Source organism: Oncorhynchus mykiss, chromosome 3, assembly GCF_057628025.1.
Source record: "Oncorhynchus mykiss isolate SJ-2025 chromosome 3, ASM5762802v1, whole genome shotgun sequence".
Lineage (NCBI taxonomy): Eukaryota > Metazoa > Chordata > Actinopteri > Salmoniformes > Salmonidae > Oncorhynchus > Oncorhynchus mykiss.
Genome location: NC_143024.1, coordinates 54617382 through 54642148, shown reverse-complemented (window position 1 = coordinate 54642148; position 24767 = coordinate 54617382). Strand labels below are relative to the sequence as shown.

At 40.6% G+C, this 24767-nt stretch overlaps 1 protein-coding gene and 1 long non-coding RNA gene across 2 annotated transcripts in view; one reads left to right on the top strand and one right to left on the bottom strand.

The window, feature by feature from the left end:
• LOC110519992 (ly6/PLAUR domain-containing protein 1-like) overlaps nt 1-21663 on the bottom strand; it is a 53480-nt gene extending 31817 nt beyond the window's left edge. Inside the window, exons 1-2 of the mRNA XM_021596932.3 lie at nt 21478-21663; nt 11330-11464 (exon numbers count right to left, since the gene is read on the bottom strand). Of these exons, the coding sequence (XP_021452607.3) occupies nt 11330-11464; nt 21478-21526 (184 nt within the window). The 5' untranslated portion in view covers nt 21527-21663. The remainder of the gene's footprint in view (nt 1-11329; nt 11465-21477) is intronic.
• LOC149984610 (uncharacterized) overlaps nt 1-24767 on the top strand; it is a 755830-nt gene that overhangs the window by 271303 nt on the left and 459760 nt on the right. The window lies entirely within an intron of this gene.

Here is a 24767-nt window from a genome sequence, read left to right as displayed (position 1 = left end):
ATGTACATGTGCATTCATGTGGACATTTTCATAATGTGCTTTCGACTCCACAGTACAATGTCCATGCCCTTTGGATCTTGAATCACATGTAATGCTTTGAAAGACCGGGGCTTATTGTGTTTGTTCATCTGGAAGGAAAAATGGCCCCCAAACAGAAATCCCCAATTTCAAGAAGTGTGATAACAAAGCAGACCTAGTGCTAAGAAACTGTACCCGTTATGAAGATAATCCAAACACCAGGAAGAAACAAACAACCTACAAGGACAATAGACCAATAGGAAAGATGACTCCAACACTATCAAAGGTGGATCATAAGACTGAGACCATGACCAGATATTTATGTTGTACAGTAAATTACTTTGTATACAGATAGGTGAAGTGGCTAAATGGGTTTGTGGACTTCAAGAAACAGCAGAAGGTGCACCCCCCCTATCTACATCGGCAGGACTGCAGTAGAGATTATGGAAAGCTTCAAGTTCCATGGCGTACACATCACTTACAAACTGAAATGGACCACCCACACAGACAGTGTGGTGAAGAATGACGCAACATTCAATCTCAGAGGGCTAAAGAAATTTGGCTTATCACCTAAAACCCTCACCAACTTTTACAGATGCACAATTGAAAGCATCCTGTATCACCACCTGGTACAGCAACCGCACCGCACGATGCGATCTGCCCAACGCATTACCAGGGGCAAACTACCAGCCCTCCAGGACACCTACAGCACCCAATTATTTTATTTTTTTTCCTATATTTAACTAGGCAAGTCAGTTAAGAACAAATTCATATTTTCAATGACAGCTTAGGAACAGTGGGTTAACTGCCTTGTTCAGAGGCAGAACGACCGATTTTGACCTTGTCAGCTCATGGATGCGATCTTGCAAACTTCCGGTTACTAGTCCAACGCTACCTGCCGCCGATGTCACAGGAAGGCCAAAGAGACTGAAAAACAGCTTCTATCTAAAGGCCATCAGACTGTTAAACAGCCATCACTAGCACATTAGAGGCTGCTACCTATAGGCATAGACTAGAAATCACAGGCCACTTTAAGGAATGATACACTAATAAGGTTGGCAATACTGGCAATACTCATCTCATATGTATATACTGTATTCTATACTATTCTACGGTATCTTAGTCACTTAATAATGTCAACATATCTTGCATTACTCATTACTAATCTCATATGTATATACTGTATCTTAGTCCGTTCTGCTCTGACATCGCTCATCAAATGTATATAGTCTTAATTCATTCCTACTTAGATTTGTGTGTATTGGATATATGTTGTGTAATTTGTTAGATACAGTGCCTTGCGAAAGTATTCGGCCCCCTTGAACTTTGCGACCTTTTGCCACATTTCAGGCTTCAAACATAAAGATATAAAACTGTATTTTTTTGTGAAGAATCAACAACAAGTGGTACACAATCATGAAGTGGAACGACATTTATTGGATATTTCAAACTTTTTTAACAAATCAAAAACTGAAAAATTGGGCGTGCAAAATTATTCAGCCCCCTTAAGTTAATACTTTGTAGCGCCACCTTTTGCTGCGATTACAGCTGTAAGTCGCTTGGGGTATGTCTCTATCAGTTTTGCACATCGAGAGACTGAAATGTTTTCCCATTCCTCCTTGCAAAACAGCTCGAGCTCAGTGAGGTTGGATGGAGAGCATTTGTGAACAGCAGTTTTCAGTTCTTTCCACAGATTCTTGATTGGATTCAGGTCTGGACTTTGACTTGGCCATTCTAACACCTGGATATGTTTATTTTTGAACCATTCCATTGTAGATTTTGCTTTATGTTTTGGATCATTGTCTTGTTGGAAGACAAATCTCCGTCCCAGTCTCAGGTCTTTTGCAGACTCCATCAGGTTTTCTTCCAGAATGGTCCTGTATTTGGCTCCATCCATCTTCCCATCAATTTTAACCATCTTCCCTGTCCCTGCTGAAGAAAAGCAGGCCCAAACCATGATGCTGCCACCACCATGTTTGACAGTGGGGATGGTGTGTTCAGCTGTGTTGCTTTTACGCCAAACATAACATTTTGCATTGTTGCCAAAAAGTTCAATTTTGGTTTCATCTGACCAGAGCACCTTCTTCCACATGTTTGGTGTGTCTCCCAGGTGGCTTGTGGCAAACTTTAAACAACACTTTTTATGGATATCTTTAAGAAATGGCTTTCTTCTTGCCACTCTTCCATAAAGGCCAGATTTGTGCAATAAACGACTGATTGTTGTCCTATGGACAGAGTCTCCCACCTCAGCTGTAGATCTCTGCAGTTCATCCAGAGTAATCATGGGCATCTTGGCTGCATCTCTGATCAGTCTTCTCCTTGTATGAGCTGAAAGTTTAGAGGGACGGCCAGGTCTTGGTAGATTTGCAGTGGTCTGATACTCCTTCCATTTCAATATTATCGCTTGCACAGTGCTCCTTGGGATGTTTAAAGCTTGGGAAATCTTTTTGTATCCAAATCCGACTTTAAACTTCTTCACAACAGTATCTCGGACCTGCCTGGTGTGTTCCTTGTTCTTCATGATGCTCTCTGCGCTTTTAACGGACCTCTGAGACTATCACAGTGCAGGTGCATTTATACGGAGACTTGATTACACACAGGTGGATTGTATTTATCATCATTAGTCATTTAGGTCAACATTGGATCATTCAGAGATCCTCACTGAACTTCTGGAGAGAGTTTGCTGCACTGAAAGTAAAGGGGCTGAATAATTTTGCACGCCCAATTTTTCAGTTTTTGATTTGTTAAAAAAGTTTGAAATATCCAATAAATGTCGTTCCACTTCATGATTGTGTCCAACTTGTTGTTGATTCTTCACAAAAAAATACAGTTTTATATCTTTATGTTTGAAGCCTGAAATGTGGCAAAAGGTTGCAAAGTTCAAGGGGGCCGAATACTTTCGTAAGGCACTGTATTACTTGTTAGATATTTTTATTTATGAAATTGTTTTATTTCACCTTTATTTAACCAGGTAGGCAAGTTGAGAACAAGTTCTCATTTACAACTGCGACCTGGCCAAGATAAAGCAAAGCAGTTCGACACATATAACAAAAAAAAAAAAAAAACATACAGTCAATAATACAGTAGAGTCTATATACAATGTGAGCAAATGAGATGAGATAAGGGAGGTAAAGGCAATAAATAGGCTATGGTGGCGAAGTAAATACAATATAGCAATTAAAACACTGGAATGGTAGATTTGACAGTAGATGAGTGTGCAAAGTAGATATACTGGGGTGCAAAGGAGCTAAATAAATAAATAAATAAATACAGTAGGGGAATGGGCTATGTACAGGTGCAGTGATCTGTGAGCTGCTCTGACAGCTGGTGCTTAAAGCTAGTGAGGGAGTTAAGTGTTTCCAGTTTCAGAGATTTTTGTAGTTAGTTCCAGTCATTGGCAGCAGAGAACTGGAAGGAGAGGAGGCCAAAGGAAGAATTGGTTTTGGGGGTGACCAGAGAGATATACCTGCTGGAGCGCGTGCTACAGGTGGGTGCTGCTATGGTGACCAGCAAGCTGAGATAAGGGGGGACTTTACCTAGCAGGATCTTGTAGATGACCTGGTGCCAGTGGGTTTGGCGACGAGTATGAAGCGAGGGCCAGCCAACGAGAGCATACAGGTCACAGTGGTGGGTAGTACTGTATATGGGGCTTAGGTGACAAAACGGATGGCACTGTGATAGACTGCATCCAATTTATTGAGTAGGGTATTGGAGGCTATTTTGTAAATTACATCGCTGAAGTCGAGGATCGGTAGGATGGTCAGTTTAGCCAGCAGCATACCACCCTGCATACCACTGCTGGCTTGCTTCTGAAGCTAAGCAGGGTTGGTCCAGGTCAGTTCCTGGATGGGAGACCAGATGCTTCTGGAAGTGGTGTTGGAGGGCCAGTAGGAGGCACTCTTTCCTCTGGTCTAAAAATAATATCCCAATTCACCAGGGCAGTGATTGTGATTGTAAGAGTATGGGTGTTAACCCCGGTGTCCTTGCTAAATTCCTAATCTGGCCCTCAAACCATCACAGTCACCTAATAATTCCCAGTTTACAATTGGCTCATTCATCCCCCTCCTGTAACTATTCCCCAGGTCGTTGCTGCAAATGAGAACGTGTTCTCAGTCAATTTACCTGGTAAAATAACAGATAAGTAATAATATGTTTTACAAGGGTATGTTTGGCAGCATGAGTGAAGGATGCTTTTTTGCAAAATAGGAAGCCAATTCTAGATATAACTTTGGATTGGAGATGTTTGATGTGAGTCTGGAAGGGGAGTTTACAGTCTAACCAGACAACTAGGTATTTGTAGTTGTCCACATTCTAAGTCAGAACCGTCCAGAGTAGTGAAGTTGGACGGGCAGGCAGGTGCAGGCAGCGATCGTTTGAAGAGCATGCATTTTGTTTTACTTGTATGTAAGAGCAATTGGAGGCAATGGAAGGAGAGTTGTATGGCATTGAAGCTCGTCTGGAGAGTTGTTAAAACCTGTTATGGCTGCGGTCCTATACAGGGACCAAAATCAGCGGAAATTTCAGAGCGCCAACTGTAGTACTCGATAAAAATCAAACTTTCATTAAAACACACATGCAGGGTACTCAATTAAAGCTACACTCGCTGTGAATCTAGCCAACATGTCAGATTTGTAAAATGCTTTTCGGCGAAAGCATGAGAAGCTATTATCTGATAGCATGCACCCCCCGAAATACCTGAACGAGACGCAAACAAAATAATTAGCGTAGCCGGCGCTACACAAAACACAGAAATAAAATATAAAACATTCATTACCTTTGACGAGCTTCTTTGTTGGCACTCCTATATGTCCCATAAACATCACAATTGGGTCTTTTTCCCGATTAAATCCGTCAAAGTATACCCAAAATGTAGATTTATGAAGCCCGTCTGATCCAGGAAAAAGATCCTTTCCAAAACGCAACGTCATTGTTTAAAATTACTAAAAGTTGCCTATAAACTTTTACAAATCACTTCAAACTATTTTTGTAAACCAACTTTAGGTATTAATAAACGTTAATAATCGATAAAATTGATCACGGGGCGATCTGAATTCGATAGCAGCAAGTCTTGAAATCATCGTCCATATTTTCCCTTTCATAACTTCCTTCAGTGGACCCCAAGACAGGAAGTGCCTATTCGTCATCACACCAAGGATAAACTACCAATAAAATGCCAGTACTGGCGACATCGTGGAAGCTGTAGGCATTGTAAACGGGTCTCTATCTATTTTCCCTTGCCGTAGACAATACATAGACTGGCGGACAGATATTTTTTTTGTGTTTTTTGTGAACAGTTTTCCTCTGGATTTTTACTCCTAAACACGTTCTGTTAAAGCCACAGACATGATTTAACCAGTTTTAGAGACTTCAGAGGGTTTTCTATCCACACATACTGATCATATGCATATACTATATTCCTGCCATGAGTAGCAGGACGTTGAAATTTTGCGCGATTTTTAACAAAAAGCTGCAAAAATTCGCAGCATCTTAAACAGGTTTTAACACAGTGTCCAAAGAAGGGCCAGAAGTATACAGAATGGTGTCGTCTGCGTAGAGGTGGATCAGAGACTCACCAGCAGCAAGAGCGACATCATTGATGTATACAGGGAAGAGAGATGGTCCAAGAATTGAACCCTGTGGCACCCCCATAGAAACTGCCAGAGTCCCGGACAACAGGCCCTCCAATATGACACACTGAACTGTATCAGAGAAGTAGTTGGTGGACCAGGCGAGGCAATCATTTGAGAAACCAAGGCTGTTGAGTCTGCCTATGAGGATGTGGTGATTGACAGAGTCGAAAGCCTTGGCCAGGTCAATGAATACGGCTGCACAGTATTGTTTCTTATCGATGGCAGTTAAGATATCATTTAGGACCTTGAGCGTGGCTGAGGTGCACACATGACAAGCTCGGAAACCAGATTGCATAGCGGAGAAGGTATGGTGGGATTCAAAATGGTCGGTAATCTGTTTGTTGACTTGGCTTTTGAAGACCTTAAAAAGGGTAGGATAGATATAGGTCTGTAGCAGTTTGGGTCAAGATTGTCCCACCCTTTGAAGAGGGGGATGACCGCAGCTGCTCTCCAATCTTTGGGAATCTCAGACGACACGAAAGAGAGGTTGAATAAACTAGTAATAGGGGTGGCAACAATTTCGGCAGATCATTTTAGGAAGAAAGGGTCCGGCTAGCCCGGCTGATTTGTAGGGGTCCAGATTTTGCAGCTCTTTCAGAACATCAGCTGACTGGATTTGGGAGAAGGTGAAATGGGGAAGGCTTGGGCAAGTTGCTGTGGGGGGTGCAGTGCTGTTGACCAGGGTAGGGGTAGCCAGGTGGAAAGCATGGCCAGCCATAGAAAAATGCTTATTGAAATTCTCAATTATAGTGGATTTATCGGTGGTGACAGTGTTTCCTATCTTCAATGCAGTGGGCAGCTGGGAGGAGGTGTTCTTATTCTCTATGGACTTTACAATGTCCCAGAACTTTTTTGAGTTTGTGTTGCAGGAAGCAAATTTCTGCTTGAAAAAGCTAGCCTTGGCTTTTCTAACTGACTGTGTATATTGGTTTCTAACTTCCCTAAAAAGTTGCATTTCACGGGGGCTGGTCGACGCTAATGCAGAACCCCACAGGATGTTTTTGTATTGGTAAAGGGCATTCAGGTCTGGAGAGAACCTCCTGGTTCTAAATTTTTATTTTTTATTTTATTTTACCCCTTTTTCTCCCCAAAGTTGTGGTATCCAATTGTTTTTAGAAGCTACTATCTTGTCTCATCGCTACAACTCCCGTATGGGCTCGGGAGAGACGAAGGTTGAAAGTCATGCGTCCTCCGATACACAACCCAACCAAGCGCATCCAACCCGGAAGCCAGCCGCACCAATGTGTCGGAGGAAACACCGTGCACCCGGCAATCTTGGTTAGCACGCACTGCGCCCATGCCCGCCACAGTATTATTTAATTATATATATATATATATATATATATTATATAATAACTAGTATAATAACCAATATTACTGCACTGTCGGAGCTAGAAGCACAAGCATTTCGCTACACCCGCAATAACATCTGCTAATCACATGTATGTGACCACAACAATTTGATATGATTTGGATTTGAAGGGGTCAAATAATAAATATTTAAAACACTATCTGGTTTGCCTTGCCTGAAGAAGATAATGTTCACAAAACACATTGAATGCACTATAACCAGTTCATTTGTATCTGTGGTTTAATTTCTGAAGAGAATCCATGTTAAAATGGCTCATGTTACGTAAGTCTACAACTTCAGATATTTTTACATGCAAGGATTTTCAACAACTATTTTTACCCGAGGTTTATAATGCTCAGTCAGAGTATTGGAGCCACGTGATACACAAATGAGATGTTCTACTTGCAACAGTTAGGCAAATTATTTATTATCACTGTTTAACATGCTTTACCTTCTCCCCACAACTTGTTATTTTTAAATATTGAAAGGGTTTTATGTAAATTAGTTGGGTTTCCAATTCTGACTTGGACACAATAGCTCCGCTGAATGATTTAATGTTATATTTTCACCTTCATCACAGTTATTCTGGCTAACTGACTATGATTTTGAATGCTGATTAATACTGCACTGGTGAATACACAAGGGATATGACGTGGTAGGTGGAACAACTCAGGATGATGGAGGAACAGGTTGCTAAGGTGGATAAAAAAATTGGCACACCGCTTTGGACGGAAAGTTCCCAACAAACCGAGACCTATTGTGGCCAGGTTGACCCATTACAAAATGAATTCTGAAAAGAGGAAGGGAACTGAAGGAACAACATTCTTTATCAATGAGCAATATTCTGGCGAGATCATGGATAGGATGCGCTTACTATAGCCTAAACTTAAACACCACAGGGCACAGGGCCAGAAAGTGCGCCTGGTGTTGGACAAGCGGTACATTAACAACCAACTCTTCAGGGATTCCAAGATCACGACCTGGATGTGAGTAACCATGCCGAGCCAGTAATTGTGGATATGTGAAACCATAATCGTCCACGAGTGACAATTATTATTATAATTATTACAAAATGTTTTTGTCTGGATGAAAATGCACTTAAATGATATAGGACTGAATAACACTTCATCAAGGGCGCTATCAGAAGGGGCAAATCAGTAGGCTGGCTATTGATGCGGATGACAATACAGCAAATATAGTCATTGTCTGTATAGTCTATTGATATACAGTTGAAGTCGGAAGTTTACATACACGCCGAGTTTAAATGTATTTGGCTAAGGTGTATGTAAACTTCCGACTTCAACTGTATGGGGCCAGTCAGCTATTTGGCATATGTTGTGTAATGAAAGAGAATTGTATCTTTAGTTGTGATATTGTGTTAGAAGTTGTTGATTAGGCTACTACTATAAGTGATTGCTTATGTCTGCAACTCACAACAGATGTTCATCGAATGAATAGGCAAATGGGACACTGATGGATTGGAAGTAGAGTCCTTATGTAAGGGCAAATATACAGTAAGTGCACTTCAGCTCACCCACGTTTTCAGTAGGCCTTCATGAAGAAATGACAGGCTAGGACCTATATGAACAACAACAGAAATACGCAGGCCTACTGTTTTTGATGCACATCAGCCTTGGGCCCATCTTCTCTTCTTTTTCTGTGAATTCTTCTCTTCCATTTAGGTGGTTATGTGTAAAGCCCAATGTAGGATTTCAAAGTTATGGTTCATTGATTATGGACAATCAGGCTTATACATTGTGCATAATGAGTTTAAAATATAGCCCATTACAGCTGCATCCATGTGATAAAATGAATTACTGGCAGTAATTGTCACTATGGTATTCAGTCGCACCGCACTCGGCCGACAGCTTAGGGGAAATTCTTTGAAATACAAGCGACTCCTGTAAACCAGATATGGTATGAGGCAGCCAATATGATGGTTGATTGTTTAGACTAGACTATTGTTAGTACATGTAATATATACTTATCAAAAATATAAACACAACAAGTAAAGTGTTGGTCCCATGTTTCATGAGCTGAAATAAAGCATCCCAGAAATGTTCCATATGCACAACTGGCTCTAACCAAAATAGAAAGAGGAGTGGCTCAAACCAGAAGAAAAAAATTTGTGGAGCGGCCCCGGTGCACAACTGAGCGAGAGGACAAGTAGTAACCAAAAAAGTGTTAAACAAATCTAAATGTATTTTATATCTTCAAAGTAGCCACCTTTTGCCTTGATGACAGCTTTGCACAGTCTTGGCATTCTCTCAACCATCCTCATGAGGTAGTCACCTGGAATGCATTTCAAATAACAGGTGTGCCTAGATAAAAGTTAATTTTTTGAATTTATTTCCTTTTTGATGCGTTTGAGCCAATCAGTTGTGTTGTGACAAGTTAGGGGTGGTATACAGAAAATAGCCCTATTTGGTAAAAGACCAAGTCCATATTATGGCAAGAACAGCTCAAATTAGCAAAGAAAAAGAAAAATTACAGTCCATCATTACCTTAAGACAAGAAGGTCAGTCAATATGGAACATTTCGAGAACTTTGAAAGTTTCTTCAAGTGCAGTCGCAATAACCATCAAGCGCTATGATACAGCTGGCTCTCATGAGGACTGCCACAGGAAAGGAAGACCCAGAGTTACCTCTGCTGCAGAGGATAAGTTCATTAGAGTTCCCAGCCTCGGAAATTGCAGCCCAAAGAAATGCTTCTCACAGAGTTCAAGTAACAGACACAACTCAACATCAACTGTTTAGAAGAGACTGCGTGAATCAGGCCTTCATGGTCGAATTGCTGCAAAGACCACTACTAAAGGACACCAATAAGAAGAATAGACTTGCTTGGTCCAAGAAACATGAGCAATCGACATTAGACTGCTGGAAATCTGTCCTTTGGTCTGATGAGTCCAAATTTGAGATTTTGGTTCCAACCAAAATTGGTGAAATGCAGAGTAGGTGAATGGATGATCGCCGCATGTGTGGTTCCCAACATGAAGAATGGAGGAGGTGTGATGGTGTGGGGATGCTTTGCGTGTGACACTGTCTGTGATTTATTTAGAATTCAAGTTACAGTTAACCAGCATGCCTACTACAGTATTCTGCAGTGATACGCCATCCCATCTGGTTTGCGCTTAGTGGAACTATAATATGTTTTTCAACAGGACAATGACCCAACACACCTCAAGGGGTACTTGACCAAGAAGGAGAGTGATGGAGTGCTGCATCAGATGACCTGGCCTCCAAAATCACCCGACCTCAACCCCATTGAGATGGTTTGGGATGGGTTGGACCGCAGAGTGAAGGAAAAGCAGCCAACAAGTGCTCAGCATATGTGGGAACTCCTTCAAGACTGTTGAAAAAGCATTCCAGGTGAAGCTGGTTGAGAGAATGCCAAGAGTGTCCAAAGGTGTCATCAAAGCAAAGGGTTGCTACTTTGAAGAATCTAAAATGTAACATATATTTAGATTTGTTTAGGTTACTACATGATTCGGTATGTGTAATTTAATTGTTTTTATGTCTTCGCTATTATTCTAACAATGTAGAAAATAGTCAAAATAAAGAAAAACCCTTGAGTGAATAGGGGTGACCAAACTTTTCACTGGTGCTGTATGTGTAACAATAAAACTGTAACAACAAAAATGTAAAAACGAAGTTACTTTTGTCCTCTAACGAAGGGGGGTGCACTGCAGGAATTTTGCCTGTCATCAGAACCATTGACTAAACATGGGCTAATTCAAGCTGTGCTGATCCAAGATCTGTGAAGTCAGCAAACTATAGAAGTTTAGCAGGCTATCTAGGAGCTCAGGTGGATAGATTGATGCCAGACCCACAGAGTCCAAATTTGTTGAATCATTGTTGTTTCCACATAATTTCCAAAGAATTCAATGTGATTAAGTTCAATGAATGTGGAAAACTGACTGGATTTTCTATAAGTAATCAACAGAAGGGAATTTAGTCATTTTTCACCCAATTGTTTACCTATATTCATTGACAGGGTGACATTTTTGGTTGAATTCATGTTAGTTGACATCTCAACCAATGTAACTCAAAACTAGACGTTTAACTGATGTCTTTGCCAAGTGGGGTAAAGTCCTTCATGTTTATTTGAATGCATTCAGGTATTTTTCAAACTCACAGAGCGAATCTCCAACCATTTATGTATGATGTTTGTACACGTTACAGATAGAAGGCACCTTGCGGAAAGATTTAGACGCAATCGTCAAGACCAAACAACCCAAAACACACCTTCTTGGCTCGATTGGCCTACTGCTCTGCTTCTCGCAGAGTAGAAGGGTTGAAGTCAAGTAAGTTCATATCATATGTGGCTTACCGTCTTCCTTCACCAGTACCTCCTTCTGACACATGTCCTGCACGTTGACAGTGCAGTTGACGATGAACTCGGGTGTGGAGCAGTCATTGTGAGTGACCTCTTCACACTGATAACACTGGATCTGCAGTGCCAGCCCTGCAACATACGTGAGAAACACAGGTTTTCCATTGCAAATCTGTTCCTAATTGACATACCTGTATGAATCAAGTTTTTTTGGAAAGAACTCAAAATCCATTACAATTCAATACAAAGGTATAAAGTGAGACATTAGTATACCCATAGACAACAAAATATACTGTGCAAAGAACACAAACTATGGTCTAACTATGAAACAGTTCACAAATATCAGACATGTGCAGACATGTCCAAACTATATAACTCATGTGGATCTCAGCCTTATTTTTTCACTACTTCTCCAACTATAGTCCAATCCTGCACTTTGGCACATTTCACCTTTTCTTCCTCTGAAAATATTTTGATATCGGCTAATATGACAAGATTCCTGTTACAACTGCAGCTGCAATTACTGTGGCTAAGTCATACAGTATAATCATAAAAGATGTATTGTAATTCAACAAAACCCTATAACTTGACATCAGCAGAAGTGAAACATTCACCTGATGCATTGTGCATGTTGGAGAGTGTGCTCCCCTGACAGAACATCAGATATCGGACATTTTTTTCTTAACAGGCCATTGTGTCGCCCAACAAATCACACGAGCATCAGAAAGCCTTGTCAGACTTTATTCAACTTGAAAATGGACCTGAAAAAATCTAAATGTAGCTTATTCACCTAAATGTAGCTTATTCACCTTATTTACCAACTATGACTACAGCAAGCAACTTCATCCAGCTACAGTTGAGTAGTGACTGGGTTTAAAATAAAAATGTAAAGGGAACAAGTTGACTGCACAATGAGCACTGCTCCATCATCCAGTGTGCAACAGTATGCCCCATCCAAATGTCACTCATTTTCTGGAGTTCTGCTTTGGTAAACATACATCTTAAACTGTTAATAAGGGCAGACAGTTGGGAAATTGCCATGTCAGGGTACATGGGCGTTTTTTTCCAGGTACCCAGGGGAAAGTTACACTAATTCAGTCAAACCAGGTTTCAGGGATACATCAAAAACGACATTCTTGGCAGGCAGAGAGAAACATTTGATATGCAGCACAGGAGAGCTCTATTAGCATTAAACTCCCTCTATTACGTGAGCAAAACAAATTATGTTGATGTCATTCAATGTTAAGAAATAGAATGAGACTACCAAACATAATATATTCCCAGTGCATAATTTGTAAATCGGGAGGTGCCTGAGCAAAATGTAAGCACGGCAGTGTTGTGAAATAGGGAGCTCTGAGGTACCGGAACGCATGAGAAAAAAAAACACCTTTATAGTAAAGCATTGCATGCATATCATTGCATTTGCGTAGTGGCATAGAGCAGTAGAGTAGAGGCACTTGCAGAAGTTGCACACATGGAGAACATTTTTAGTGGTCAACGGTTTGGGGAAAATGTGGCTTTTTATAAATGCATTTCATGCAATTCTACATAATTTTACATGACTGGAGACATTGGCATAATCTTTTTTAATGACTTGTTCAAAACATGGGAACTCTTAACTGGGAAATCTCTGACTTCTGACTTTAGTGCATTCAAGACAACTGAAAACTATGGGGAAAAAAGTCGTTTTGAACTGTCATCCAACACGGAATTCCAAGTCGGGAGCTCAGGCCTCTTTCTAGAGCTCCGACTTTCTAACATGAAGATCACTGACGTCATGATTCAACCTCGTTTTTTCCAGAGTTCCCAGTTGTCATGAAAGCACCATAATACCACACAAATGATGGAAATGACAGGCTACTTGACACTGACATCAATAAAATTGGCCTTGTGTTGTATCCATCAATAGCCTAGGCCTAGGTGTGTGCAGACACACAATGTAGCCTAGAATATCAGGAGGAAAATGCTTTCCATCTTTACTGACTCACTCAATGATGCGCAGCTCACTCGCTGGTGATGGCCGATGTGCTCGTGCTAAAAGCCTCTCTCTCGCTCTCTCTCCTTTTACTTTAAAAACAATAGGCCTATTTGAAAGTTGATCAAATATTTTGGTAGCCTACAGCAGACAGATTAGAGACATCTCTTTTCAGCAGGAGCCATTTGCTTTCCAACCTGTGTTTTCCAGCAATTGTATTTGAAATATTGCTAAAGGCCTGTTTTGTATGCATGCTGTTTGTTCACTAACAGATTTGCCGCGCGTTCTCGACTGTAGACTATGCCTTGTTATTGGGGTACACTCTACAGCTAGGCCAACATTTTTTTAAGAAGCTGATGGTCTGTGGCTAAATTATATGCTTTCTCGTGGTGTAGTAATCTATTATAAATCATTTCATTTATTTCTGAACAGACAGCAGTAACTCTATACAATTAGCAAATGTATTTCAATTTATCAGGGGTGTTGCAGGTCCTCCAGAACCCTTCGCACGCACAACAGTTTCACACTCAATTCGTGCAAATATGTACAAAAAGTATTTTTGCAGATTTCGTGCATTTTTGTGCATTTTTGTGTAGCTTAATTAGTGTGAAAAGAAACACATTTTTGAGCGACATTTTTCAACACATTACTGTAAATAAATGGACACTACCTGTTATAAAATGGAAATTGCTCTCCGTAAATAAATGCTCAGTCTAGGGGGGCTCCTGGGTGGCGCAGTGGGTGCTGTACTGCAGTGCCAGCTGTGCCACCAGAGACTCTGGGTTCGTGCCCAGGCTCTATCGTAACCGGCCGCAAACGGGAGGTCCATGAGGCGACGCACAATTAGCCTAGCGTCGTCCGGGTTACACTAGGGCTTGGCTGGTAGGGAAGTCCTTGTTGCACCAGTGACTCCTGTGGCAGGCCGGGCACAGTGTGCGCTAACCAAGGTTGCACGGTGGGCTGGCCTTATGACTTTAATGACTGGTCATAAACTCTCCTTCTGGACCTGCAGTATTGAATCTGATGTGTGTAGAGAGAGAATCTTGCCAAAACTTCAAACATCAAAAGATTGGGCATTGGAACATTAGTTTTCAAATCCAAATGTCTGGAATGTTTGGTGAGGACCCAAACAATACATCCTTTCAAAAGTTGATTGTTTTGTAACTCTACAAATGTATACATCCCATTTATCAGATTTGAATGTTGTAAAACTGATATGATTAAATATTAAACTATTTGTGAGAAGATGAAATGTGATTTTAGCCTTCTAAATGAGATAATTGTTTTTATATAAACTTTTGCCAAGTCAGTAACCACACTCAAGTGAACACAGACATTGTTGCAACGTGATGGAACCGCCCTCCAAGGCGAGTGCATAAATGAATGGTATCAACATTTACATTAGACCAGAAAGCATGGAGTGGTGGCTACACATTGAAATGGTTTAGAACCACAAGACCAAAAAATGGTAAGACTCAAACTCTCGAGTGAAGAAGATAAAGACTACATCGCAACATTCAGTCTGCAGCTGTTTATGTAGTTTAGTCTAGTAAACTCGACCCAAAGAACCCCGCATGTGTTCTCTGATGTATCCAGTCTAACGAACACTCAAAGACAAAAAGCCTACGACAACTGGGGACATGTGACCTCTGGTGGACAACCAGAGACTTACACAACCAGAGACTTAAATCGAACTACTCGCCATAGACGGACGGGAGATTTCAACAGAGAGACGACAAAGACCTACAAGCGTAAATATGTGTTGCATTTCTAAATCCGAATGAGCGGTTGTTAGGGTGCTAAATATCCATATTTATGATGAGCGTATTTCCCACATGTATGTACAAGCAGCCCACTCTCTGTCTCTCCCGCTCTTTCTTTTCCCATCCCTTTCATTGTGTAACAAGCCGTCATATCGGGTTAGTCCACTAGGGACTTTTCATTGCATTATGTTAGTAATCAATTCAACTTATGTATGTTTGTGTTTATGTATTTCTGTGTGATTATTTAGTTAGTTAGTAAATAAATAATTAAGCCAATTTGTGTATGGCTGAATCATCATTTAGACTAGGGTTCGTGCAGATATCCAAGAATTTTGCGATGTTCAGAATGAGACTGATATGAAGAAATAATGATTAATGGATGACTGGTATGATAGACATTTGTTTATTTTTTCACCTTTATTTAACGAGGCAAGTCAGTTAAGAACAAATTCTTATTTTCAATGACAGCCTAGGAACAGTGGGTTAACTGCCTGTTCAGGGGCAGAACGACAGATTTGTACCTTGTCAGCTCTGGGATTCCCACTAGGCTACCCTGCCACCCCAAGATGCATATCAGATACATTCTGCACCTACAACACCAGGTGTCGCAGGAAGGCCAAGAAGATCATCAGGGACCCCAGCCACCCAAACCATGCCCTGTTTTCCATGATTTAATCACTCAGACACGGGCAGAACAGGAGCATCATGGCAAAAACTGGGAGACTGGCCAATAGTTTCTACCCTCAGACCGCTAAATAGCCACCACTAGTCAGCTACCTGCTGCTCCCCTAGGGACATACCCCCCCCCCACCACCCCCTCAACAAGCTTTTACTCAGCCCAATATTCTCAACATACCAGTGTCAACATTGTATATTTCTTTCATTATTGGTTTTAAATGTTTTTAACCCTTTTTGTGTACGATCACATATTCGTGATCATTGTTGAGTGGTCCCTGCAGCATACCATTGCAAATATGTGTTTGGAAGAGTTGTCTGAAAAGCATCTAAACAATGTTTTGTACTGATGGGAAATAAAGGTCTTCACAACATAAATTCCTCAATTTCACCTTTTTATTGTAAAAGATAAACGCAAATGTCCTCATCCAAGCATCACATGGAACACATCCACAGCCAAATTCATTCCATTAACCAGTCTAAATAACAGGTTGCGCTGACAACAAACAAAACACAAGTTAGCGACCTAACATCTCTGGTGAGCAGATGGGAGAAATGTAATATTGTTTAGAAAGAGATGCCTGTCAGCTAAGCTAACAGCAGCTAAATTCTTTGATGGCAGCCATGGTTGTTTATTTTTGACAAGCAAAAACTCAATCCCAGAATGCTATTCACTATAACACGCAAATAAACAAAGTTACGGTCAAAGATGGCTGTGTCCGTTGCCTGAAAATTGAGCTTTGGTCACTTTTCAGCATAATGCACATCTTTGATGTACTTGTTACTGTATATACAAGAACCGGAGGACATGACCTGACAAGTCATTTACAGTATTAGACAAATCGCAATGCAAATGAAATGTTATCACCTCACAGATCATCACCCCAAATACTAGCCTAACAGTAGAGCAAAAACTAAACAGGGATGGAACCGTTTGTGGGGGTGTTCATTTAATTTGTGGGGGTTTTCAAGTCCATGGGAGGGAAGGTGTCGTGGGGGGATATGATGCAGGAAATATTACTATAGGGGATTTATCAATAAAAGGGGGGCAAATCCAGAAGTTTATGCTAAATAAAACCCTTGGAAAGGGGGCTCTGCGCTGGCAACCCTGAGGTACCATAGTAACAACCTGATGTCTTGAACACGGTAACTGGGAAATCTCCAATTTCTGACTTCAGCGTGTTCAAGACAACTGGGAACTCCACTGGGAACTCGTACAAAAACGAGCATCGACTGGGAAAAATCGTTTAACGGTTATCCAACTCGTAACTCCATCCGGGGAACTCTGACTTCTTGTTAGAGCTCTGATTTTCCGATCTGAAGCTCACTGACATCATGATTTGACCTCGTATTTCAGAGTCCCCAGTTGTCGTGAAAGCACAAGTCAGTCGAGTAAATTATCAATTCGTCTCGTTTCGTTATAACATTTTTGGTCTGACGCTTTCGTGACAAACATGGTGTCACACATAGCTTAGCATTAGCTCATCATAATCAGTACAACCTTCAAAAAAGTATTCTAAACACGTGTCTATTACAATCTTTGCAAGAATCGGAATGGATGATTCTTAACCAGTACTTGAAAATGTGAATAAAACACATGTTACGCTCCATACATGCATATGGTATGCTACAGTAGAAACAACAAAACAATATACAGAAAATAAGGCACTTACTTTGATAGGAACGCACACATGTGCATTCGCAGAGTTTGTTTTCCTTAAAACATAAATAAAAGGTAATGTGGGTGCCAGACAGAAAATGTGCCAGGTGCAGTGGTGAAAGAAGTACCCAATTTTGATACTTGAGTAAAAGTAAAGATACCCTTTTAATAGAAAATGACACAAGTGAAAGTCACCCAGTTAAATACTACTTGAGTAAAACTCAAAAGTATTTGGTTTTAAATATAGTAAATGTCTAGTCACAGAGGATTTTCTTCTGAATAAATGGCATAGCACTTTCCATTCCGCTTCAGGCAACTTTGATGTAAGGCTTGATCATACCTGTAGTGACTACTTCTGTCATTCCCATTGTTGCTTATCCATTGTTCACTAGATATATCAATGTAATTACACCCAACACAATGTTGAAAAACAGAATGCTTCCCACCACTAGATCACTTAACTAGACGTGAGCTGGACGTGAGCCCAACGCTGCCAACAATATAGCAGAAGAAATTGCAACAGGGACTCTAACCAGGGCTCATACATGGCAAAGTGAGCTCTAACAGCCATTGACGTGAAAGCCTAGTAGGCCTCTGGGCAGAGGCAGTAGGCCTACAATGTTGGCATATGCCTTGTTACAATAGCCTAAGTCTATAACATGATTGACATGACCGTAAAAATCATCATGAAACGGCCTTGGAAGTGCCATTAGTGTAAGCAAACATAATTCATTATTTTACATTAACCTGTTTAACTGCATTGATATTGCTTAATTGATAATTGCAAATACCATGCAGTTGCACCAGGGGAATTTAAACCAAACAGATTTTTTGCAGGTCTTCTGTTTCCCCACATTTAATGATTCATTAATTTACCATAATGGAAATGTATCCCATTTCCCCAATCAAATAACTTCCTCAATACCACAAAAAAAACTGACAAATACAGCTATAACCCCAATTTGGCAACCCTCATAAATCCGACATAGCACCAGTTTCCAAAAGTATTAAGAAAAAACAAGCACAGAAAACAGCATGGGCATGAATAATAAATAAAAAAAACATAAGGCTACAATTTTATTCTAAGTATTTCGATGACAACCTGGTTGTTAACAATATTGGGTTGTTAACACGTTTTTTTAATATAAATTAATGTGGGACACAAAAAAAACATTGCAGAACACCATTGCCCAAAACGCATTGCTCCAATAACTTTCAAAAGATTTTTTCCAAAGTTTGCCCCCCAAAAACGATTTTTTTCTATGAATGAAGTCGCACAAAAAAGTGTGTATTTTCCAACAAATTAAGCTGAACAAAAATGTGCGTATTTTCACATGAATTAAGCGACACAAAACCACATAAAAAGGCACAACATCTGCTGAAATACTTTCTGTGCATATTTGAATGAATTGAGTGTGAGATTGTGTTGTTCTATAAGGACATAAATAATGACGTGCAAAGCTGGAGAGATGAGAGTTGCCGGCTCATTCATGTCTATCAGAGCAGAGCGAGGGAGAGAGATCATAGAGCGTGAATCTCGTTTCAGTTCTAAGAGACACAGACGCACTTCTCATACAGCCACGGCCTTGCGTTGGTCTCAAACATATAGTGCATTCGGAAAGTATTCAGACACCTTGACTTTTCCAGATTTTGTAACGTTACAGCCTTGTTTTAAAATTGATCCAATTATTGTGTTTCCTCATCAATCTACACACAATACCCCATAATGACAAAGTGAAAACAGATTTTTATACATTTTTGCAAATTCATTTCAAATAAATAACCGAAATACCTTATTTACATAAGTATTCAGACCCTTTGCAATGAGACTTGAAATTGAGCTCATGTGCATCCTGTTTCCATTGATCATCCTTAAGATGTTTCTACAACTTGATTGGAGTCCACCTGTGGTAAATTCAATTAATTTGACATGATTTGGAACGGCACATACCTGACTATATAAGGTCCCACAGTTGACAGTAAATGTCAGAGCAAAAACCAAGCAATGGGGTCGAAGGAATTGTCCACAGAGCTCCGAGACAGGATTGTGTCGAGGCACAGATCTGAGGAAGAGTACCAAAAAAATTCTGCAGCATTGAAGTGCCCAAAAGAAAACAGTGGCCTCCATCATTCTTAAATGGAGGATTTTTAGAACCACCAAGACTCTTCCTAGAGCTGGCCACCCAGTCAAACTGAGAAATTGTGGGAGAAGGGCCTTGGTCATGGAGGTGACCAGGAACCCGATGGTCACTCTGACAGAGCTCCCTCCAGAGTACCTATGTGGAGATGGGAGAACCTTCTAGAAGGACAACCATCTCTGCAGTACTCCACCAATCAGGCCTTTATGGTAGAGTGGTCAGACGGAAGCCACTCCTCAGTAAAAGGCACATGACAGCCACTTGGAGTTTGCCAAAAGGCATCTAAAGACCCTCAGACCATGAGAAACAATATTCTCTGGTCTGATGAAATCAAGATTGAACTCTTTGGCCTGAATGCCAAGCGTCACATCTGGAGGAAACCTGGCACCATCCCTATGGTGAAGCATGGTGGTGGCAGCATCATGCTGTGGGGATGTTTTTCAGAGGCAGGGACTGGGAGACTACTCAGGATCGAGGCAAAGATGAACGGAGCAAAGTGCAGAGAGTTCCTTGATGAAAAGCATTCAGTACCTCAGACTGGGGTGAAGGTTCACCTTCCAACAACCCTAAGCACACAGCCAAGACAACGCAGGGGTGGCTTCGGGACAAGTCTCTGAATATCCTTGAGTGGCCCAGCCAGAGCCCATACTTGAACCCGATAAGAACTTCTCTGAAGATAACTGAAAATAGCTGTGCGTTTGACGCTCCCCATCCAACCTCACAGAGCTTGAGAGGATCTGCAGAGAAGAATGGGAGGAAACTCCCCAAATACTGGTGTGCCAAGCTTGTAGCGTCATACCCAAGAAGACTCAACGCTGTAATTGCTGCCAAAGGTGCTTAAAGAAACTACCAAGAGTCTGAATACTTATGTAAATGTGATATTTTCGTTTCTTTCCCCCAGTTTTTTTCTTCAAAATTTTCGAAAAATCGTTTTTTGCTTTGTCATGGAGTATTGTGTGTAAACTGATGAGGGGAAAAAATATTTAATCAATTTTAGAATAAGGCTGTAACATAACAACATTTGGAAAAAGTAAAGGGGTCTGAATACTTTCCGAATGCACAGTATGTTTGATACCAACGCATGGCCGTGGCTGTGTGAGAAGCGCGTCTGTGTCTCTCAGAACTAAAACGAGATTCAAGTTCTGTACTTTCTGAATGCACTGTAGGTTACAATGTTGCGCAAACCTTAAGAGCATTCGACCCAACCCGAATCAACTCGGGGTCTTTAGGATGCCTAATGACTTTGTTCGCTTTTATTATATATTCACATGTATATATTTTTTATGATTATTTTTCATGCCATGAGAGGTACTGGATCCGACCAAATAGGTCCTGGAACGAAACAGTCCAAAAAGGAGAAACGCCGGATCCTGTTCCAGCAGCATCTGGCACAAATTAAGTATTCTCAAACGGGTAAGTGTAGTAGGCTACAAGGAATGTGTGATAATATAAGCATCAATACGCACTAACGGGTACCGGTTGCATACACCCCTTTGTCAAAAAAAATTCGAACAGTGTTTCCATCTGTAAGCAGGCTTGTCTCATTCTCTTGACATCCACACACTGGTGTAAAGATAATAATTTTGCGTTCCCACGTCAACAGTGCCAAACCGTGCGTAAAGACGCAGTAGGAAATATCACAGAGAAGTAAAAACTACCGAAAATGTTATCAACTTCCCCCCCTTTCAAATTAACCAAATTGCTTGCGCACCAGGGTAACCTACTGGCAATCAATGACCCACCCTGAGCTTATCTTCCTCTCCAGATATTGTTAGAGCGTTAAAACAATTAGTAAAACAAAACACGTTATTAATACTATGCCTACTCCATTTAGACGCATATCGTCTGGTATTACACATAATTTAGGTCGACTATCCATTGCATTCCAAAACGGCTTGCAGCGTTACAGTTGACAAATCCCATGGGTAACATACCTGCTTTGAGGATAAACCAGAACAAAGTTGTATAAGTAAGCAGCCGCATTCTTTCGATGGTGTCGCTTGGGAAGGACACATTAGACCTGGTGATGTTGCGAGCAGTGCACAGTCCATTTATGGATCCGAAGAACGTCCATGGTAGCCTCCTAAACGTTCAGTGCTGCGTACCTCTGATTCGACAGTGAGACCAGCCACGGCACTTGCCGAGATAACTGGGAGGGGAGTGGCGGTCGCAAGTGTACAGTGTGATATGATTATGTGTTTAATCCAAAATGTTATGATTTTAATCAGATTTCCAGTGCTAAAAAAGTAATCTATAACCAGGGGCGGACTGGGACAAAAATTCAGCCCTGGCATTTTAGTCACATCAGCTTGACACATTTCAATTGATCTAATCTGACTGAGTGACTGACAGAGAGTCAGAACAGGTATCACTCTCTTTGATGATTGCATTTGTGACTCACAACCTCTATTTGGTCTTATGTAGCAAAATGTAAAATTGTGTTTTTTTTAAATTTTTTACATTGGATTAAAGTAGAGACTCAGAGCTACAAAATGGTATATCATACACTGCATTTGAGAAACAATGGAAAATACAGTGCCTTGCGAAAGTATTCGGCCCCCTTGAACTTTGCGACCTTTTGCCACATTTCAGGCTTCAAACATAAAGATATAAAACTGTATTTTTTTGTGAAGAATCAACAACAAGTGGGACACAATCATGAAGTGGAACAACATTTATTAGATATTTCAAACTTTTTTAACAAATCAAAAACTGAAAAATTGGGCGTGCAAAATTATTCAGCCCCTTTACTTTCAGTGCAGCAAACTCTCTCCAGAAGTTCAGTGAGGATCTCTGAATGATCCAATGTTGACCTAAATGACTAATGATGATAAATACAATCCACCTGTGTGTAATCAAGTCTCCGTATAAATGCACCTGCACTGTGATAGTCTCAGAGGTCCGTTAAAAGCGCAGAGCATCATGAAGAACAAGGAACACACCAGGCAGGTCCGAGATACTGTTGTGAAGAAGTTTAAAGCCGGATTTGGATACAAAAATATTTACCAAGCTTTAAACTTCCCAAGGAGCACTGTGCAAGCGATAATATTGAAATGGAAGGAGTATCAGACCACTGCAAATCTACCAAGATCTGGCCGTCCCTCTAAACTTTCAGCTCATACAAGGAGAAGACTGATCAGAGATGCAGCCAAGAGGCCCATGATCACTCTGGATGAACTGCAGAGATCTACAGCTGAGGTGGGAGACTCTGTCCATAGGACAACAATCAGTCATATATTGCACAAATCTGGCCTTTATGGAAGAGTGGCAAGAAGAAAGCCATTTCTTAAAGATCTCCATAAAAAGTGTTGTTTAAAGTTTGCCACAAGTCACCTGGGAGACACACCAAACATGTGGAAGAAGGTGCTCTGGTCAGATGAAACCAAAATTGAACTTTTTGGCAACATTTTTGTGATTCTTCACAAAAAAAGTTTTATATCTTTATGTTTGAAGCCTGAAATGTGGCAAAAGGTCGCAAAGTTCAAGGGGGCCGAATACTTTCGCAAGGCACTGTAATTCCGCTTTGAAAGTTGATCAACTTGTAAACTCACTATTGAGAAAATCGCCTTTTAATGTTTTGGTATCTAGTGAAGAGCTCTTCTTTGTCTACACCCATTCAGCACCTTAAGCTTTAGCCCCACCCATCTCGTTTTGCTCTCGGAGCGTACACTTGATGCTCTGGCTGATGATTTGTTTACCTCTGGATAACATGAAAACAGCCTAACCAGCTCAGCTGGCAAGAATTTCATTACGCTTTTTTGCAGATGTTTACTGGCCATATTCTACGGGTGTTGTACGCACGTCAAGTAATGTTAGCTAACGAGCCAGCCAGCTAAAGTTAGTTAGTTAAACAACAATGAACAAAGTTCCAACACTGCCTAACATAAGGTGCTAACTAAAAAAGAAAACGGCTCTTGGAAACAAATCATAACGTTAGCTCGCTAGCTAACTATACACTTTAGCTTGAAATGAAACCACTTTCTGTCAAAATTAGAAACACAACATATCTTAAAATATAGCTAGCGTAGCTAAACCTAGACTATCTTACCTGTATACTGTACATCAACATGCATCATGGACGCGTGTCCCTGTCAGGAATGCCATACCACGGTTGTCCTTAGTTTGAAGATGTAATCCGGAGACAGGTGTTTTCTCCATCTCTTTAGCTATCATACTCTAATTCCACTGATTTCAAAACTTGATCCTCCAGAAAATGGAGAGCAACACTTATGCAGCTCCACTACACAATACATAAAAAAAAAACGTTCAACAGGATTACCAACACAGACTGAAGAGCTCAAATAGACAGATGTCTTCAATATGGCAGACCAAGTCGAACTCCTCTCTCAGAATGTACAGCCCACTCATTATCTCAGCAAATCGTGGCTAGTGGGAAGGTTGCTCACTTTTTCTGTGGCTTTGGGATAGGGGGCAGCATTTTCACTTTTGGATAAATAGCGTGCCCAAATTCAACTTCCTGCTACTCATGCCAAGAATATAAGATATGCATATTATTAGTAGATTTGGGTAGAAAACACTCCAAAGTTTCTAAAACTGTTTGAATCATGTCTGTGAGTATAACAGAACTTATGTAAGCAGGCAAAACCCAGAGGACTAACCATTCAGAATTATTTATTTTTGAGGTCGCTGTCTGTTCAATGAATTCTCATGGGGCAATGATATTTCTTAGGCACATGTTTGCAGTTCCTTCCGCTTCCACTGGATGTCACCAGTCTTTGGAATTTGGTTGAGGTTATTCCTTTGTGCAATGAAGAAGTATGGCCATCTTGGAAAAGGGTAACACTGTTGAGAGTTGGGCAAGACTTGAAAAGTAGCATTAGTTTCCTCTCGTCCTCTTTTGAAAACAGATATACCCGCCTTCAATTAGATCGATTATTAACGTTTAAAAATACCTAAAGTCGCATTACAAAAGTATTTTGAAATGTTTTGGCAAAGTTTACAGGTAACTTTTAGGATATTTTGTAGTGACTTTGCGCAAACTGGAAGCTGTTTTTTTCTGGATCAAACGCGCCAAAAAATATTGGAGTGCCAACGAAAGAACAAAAGAAGCTTGTCAATGGTAAGGCATGATTTATATTTATTTATTTCTAATTGATTTTATTTCTGCGTTTTGTGTAGCGCCTGCAGGGTTGAAATATTATTTCTCTCTTTGTTTACTGCTGTGCTATCATCAGATAATAGCTTCTTATGCTTTCGCCCAAAA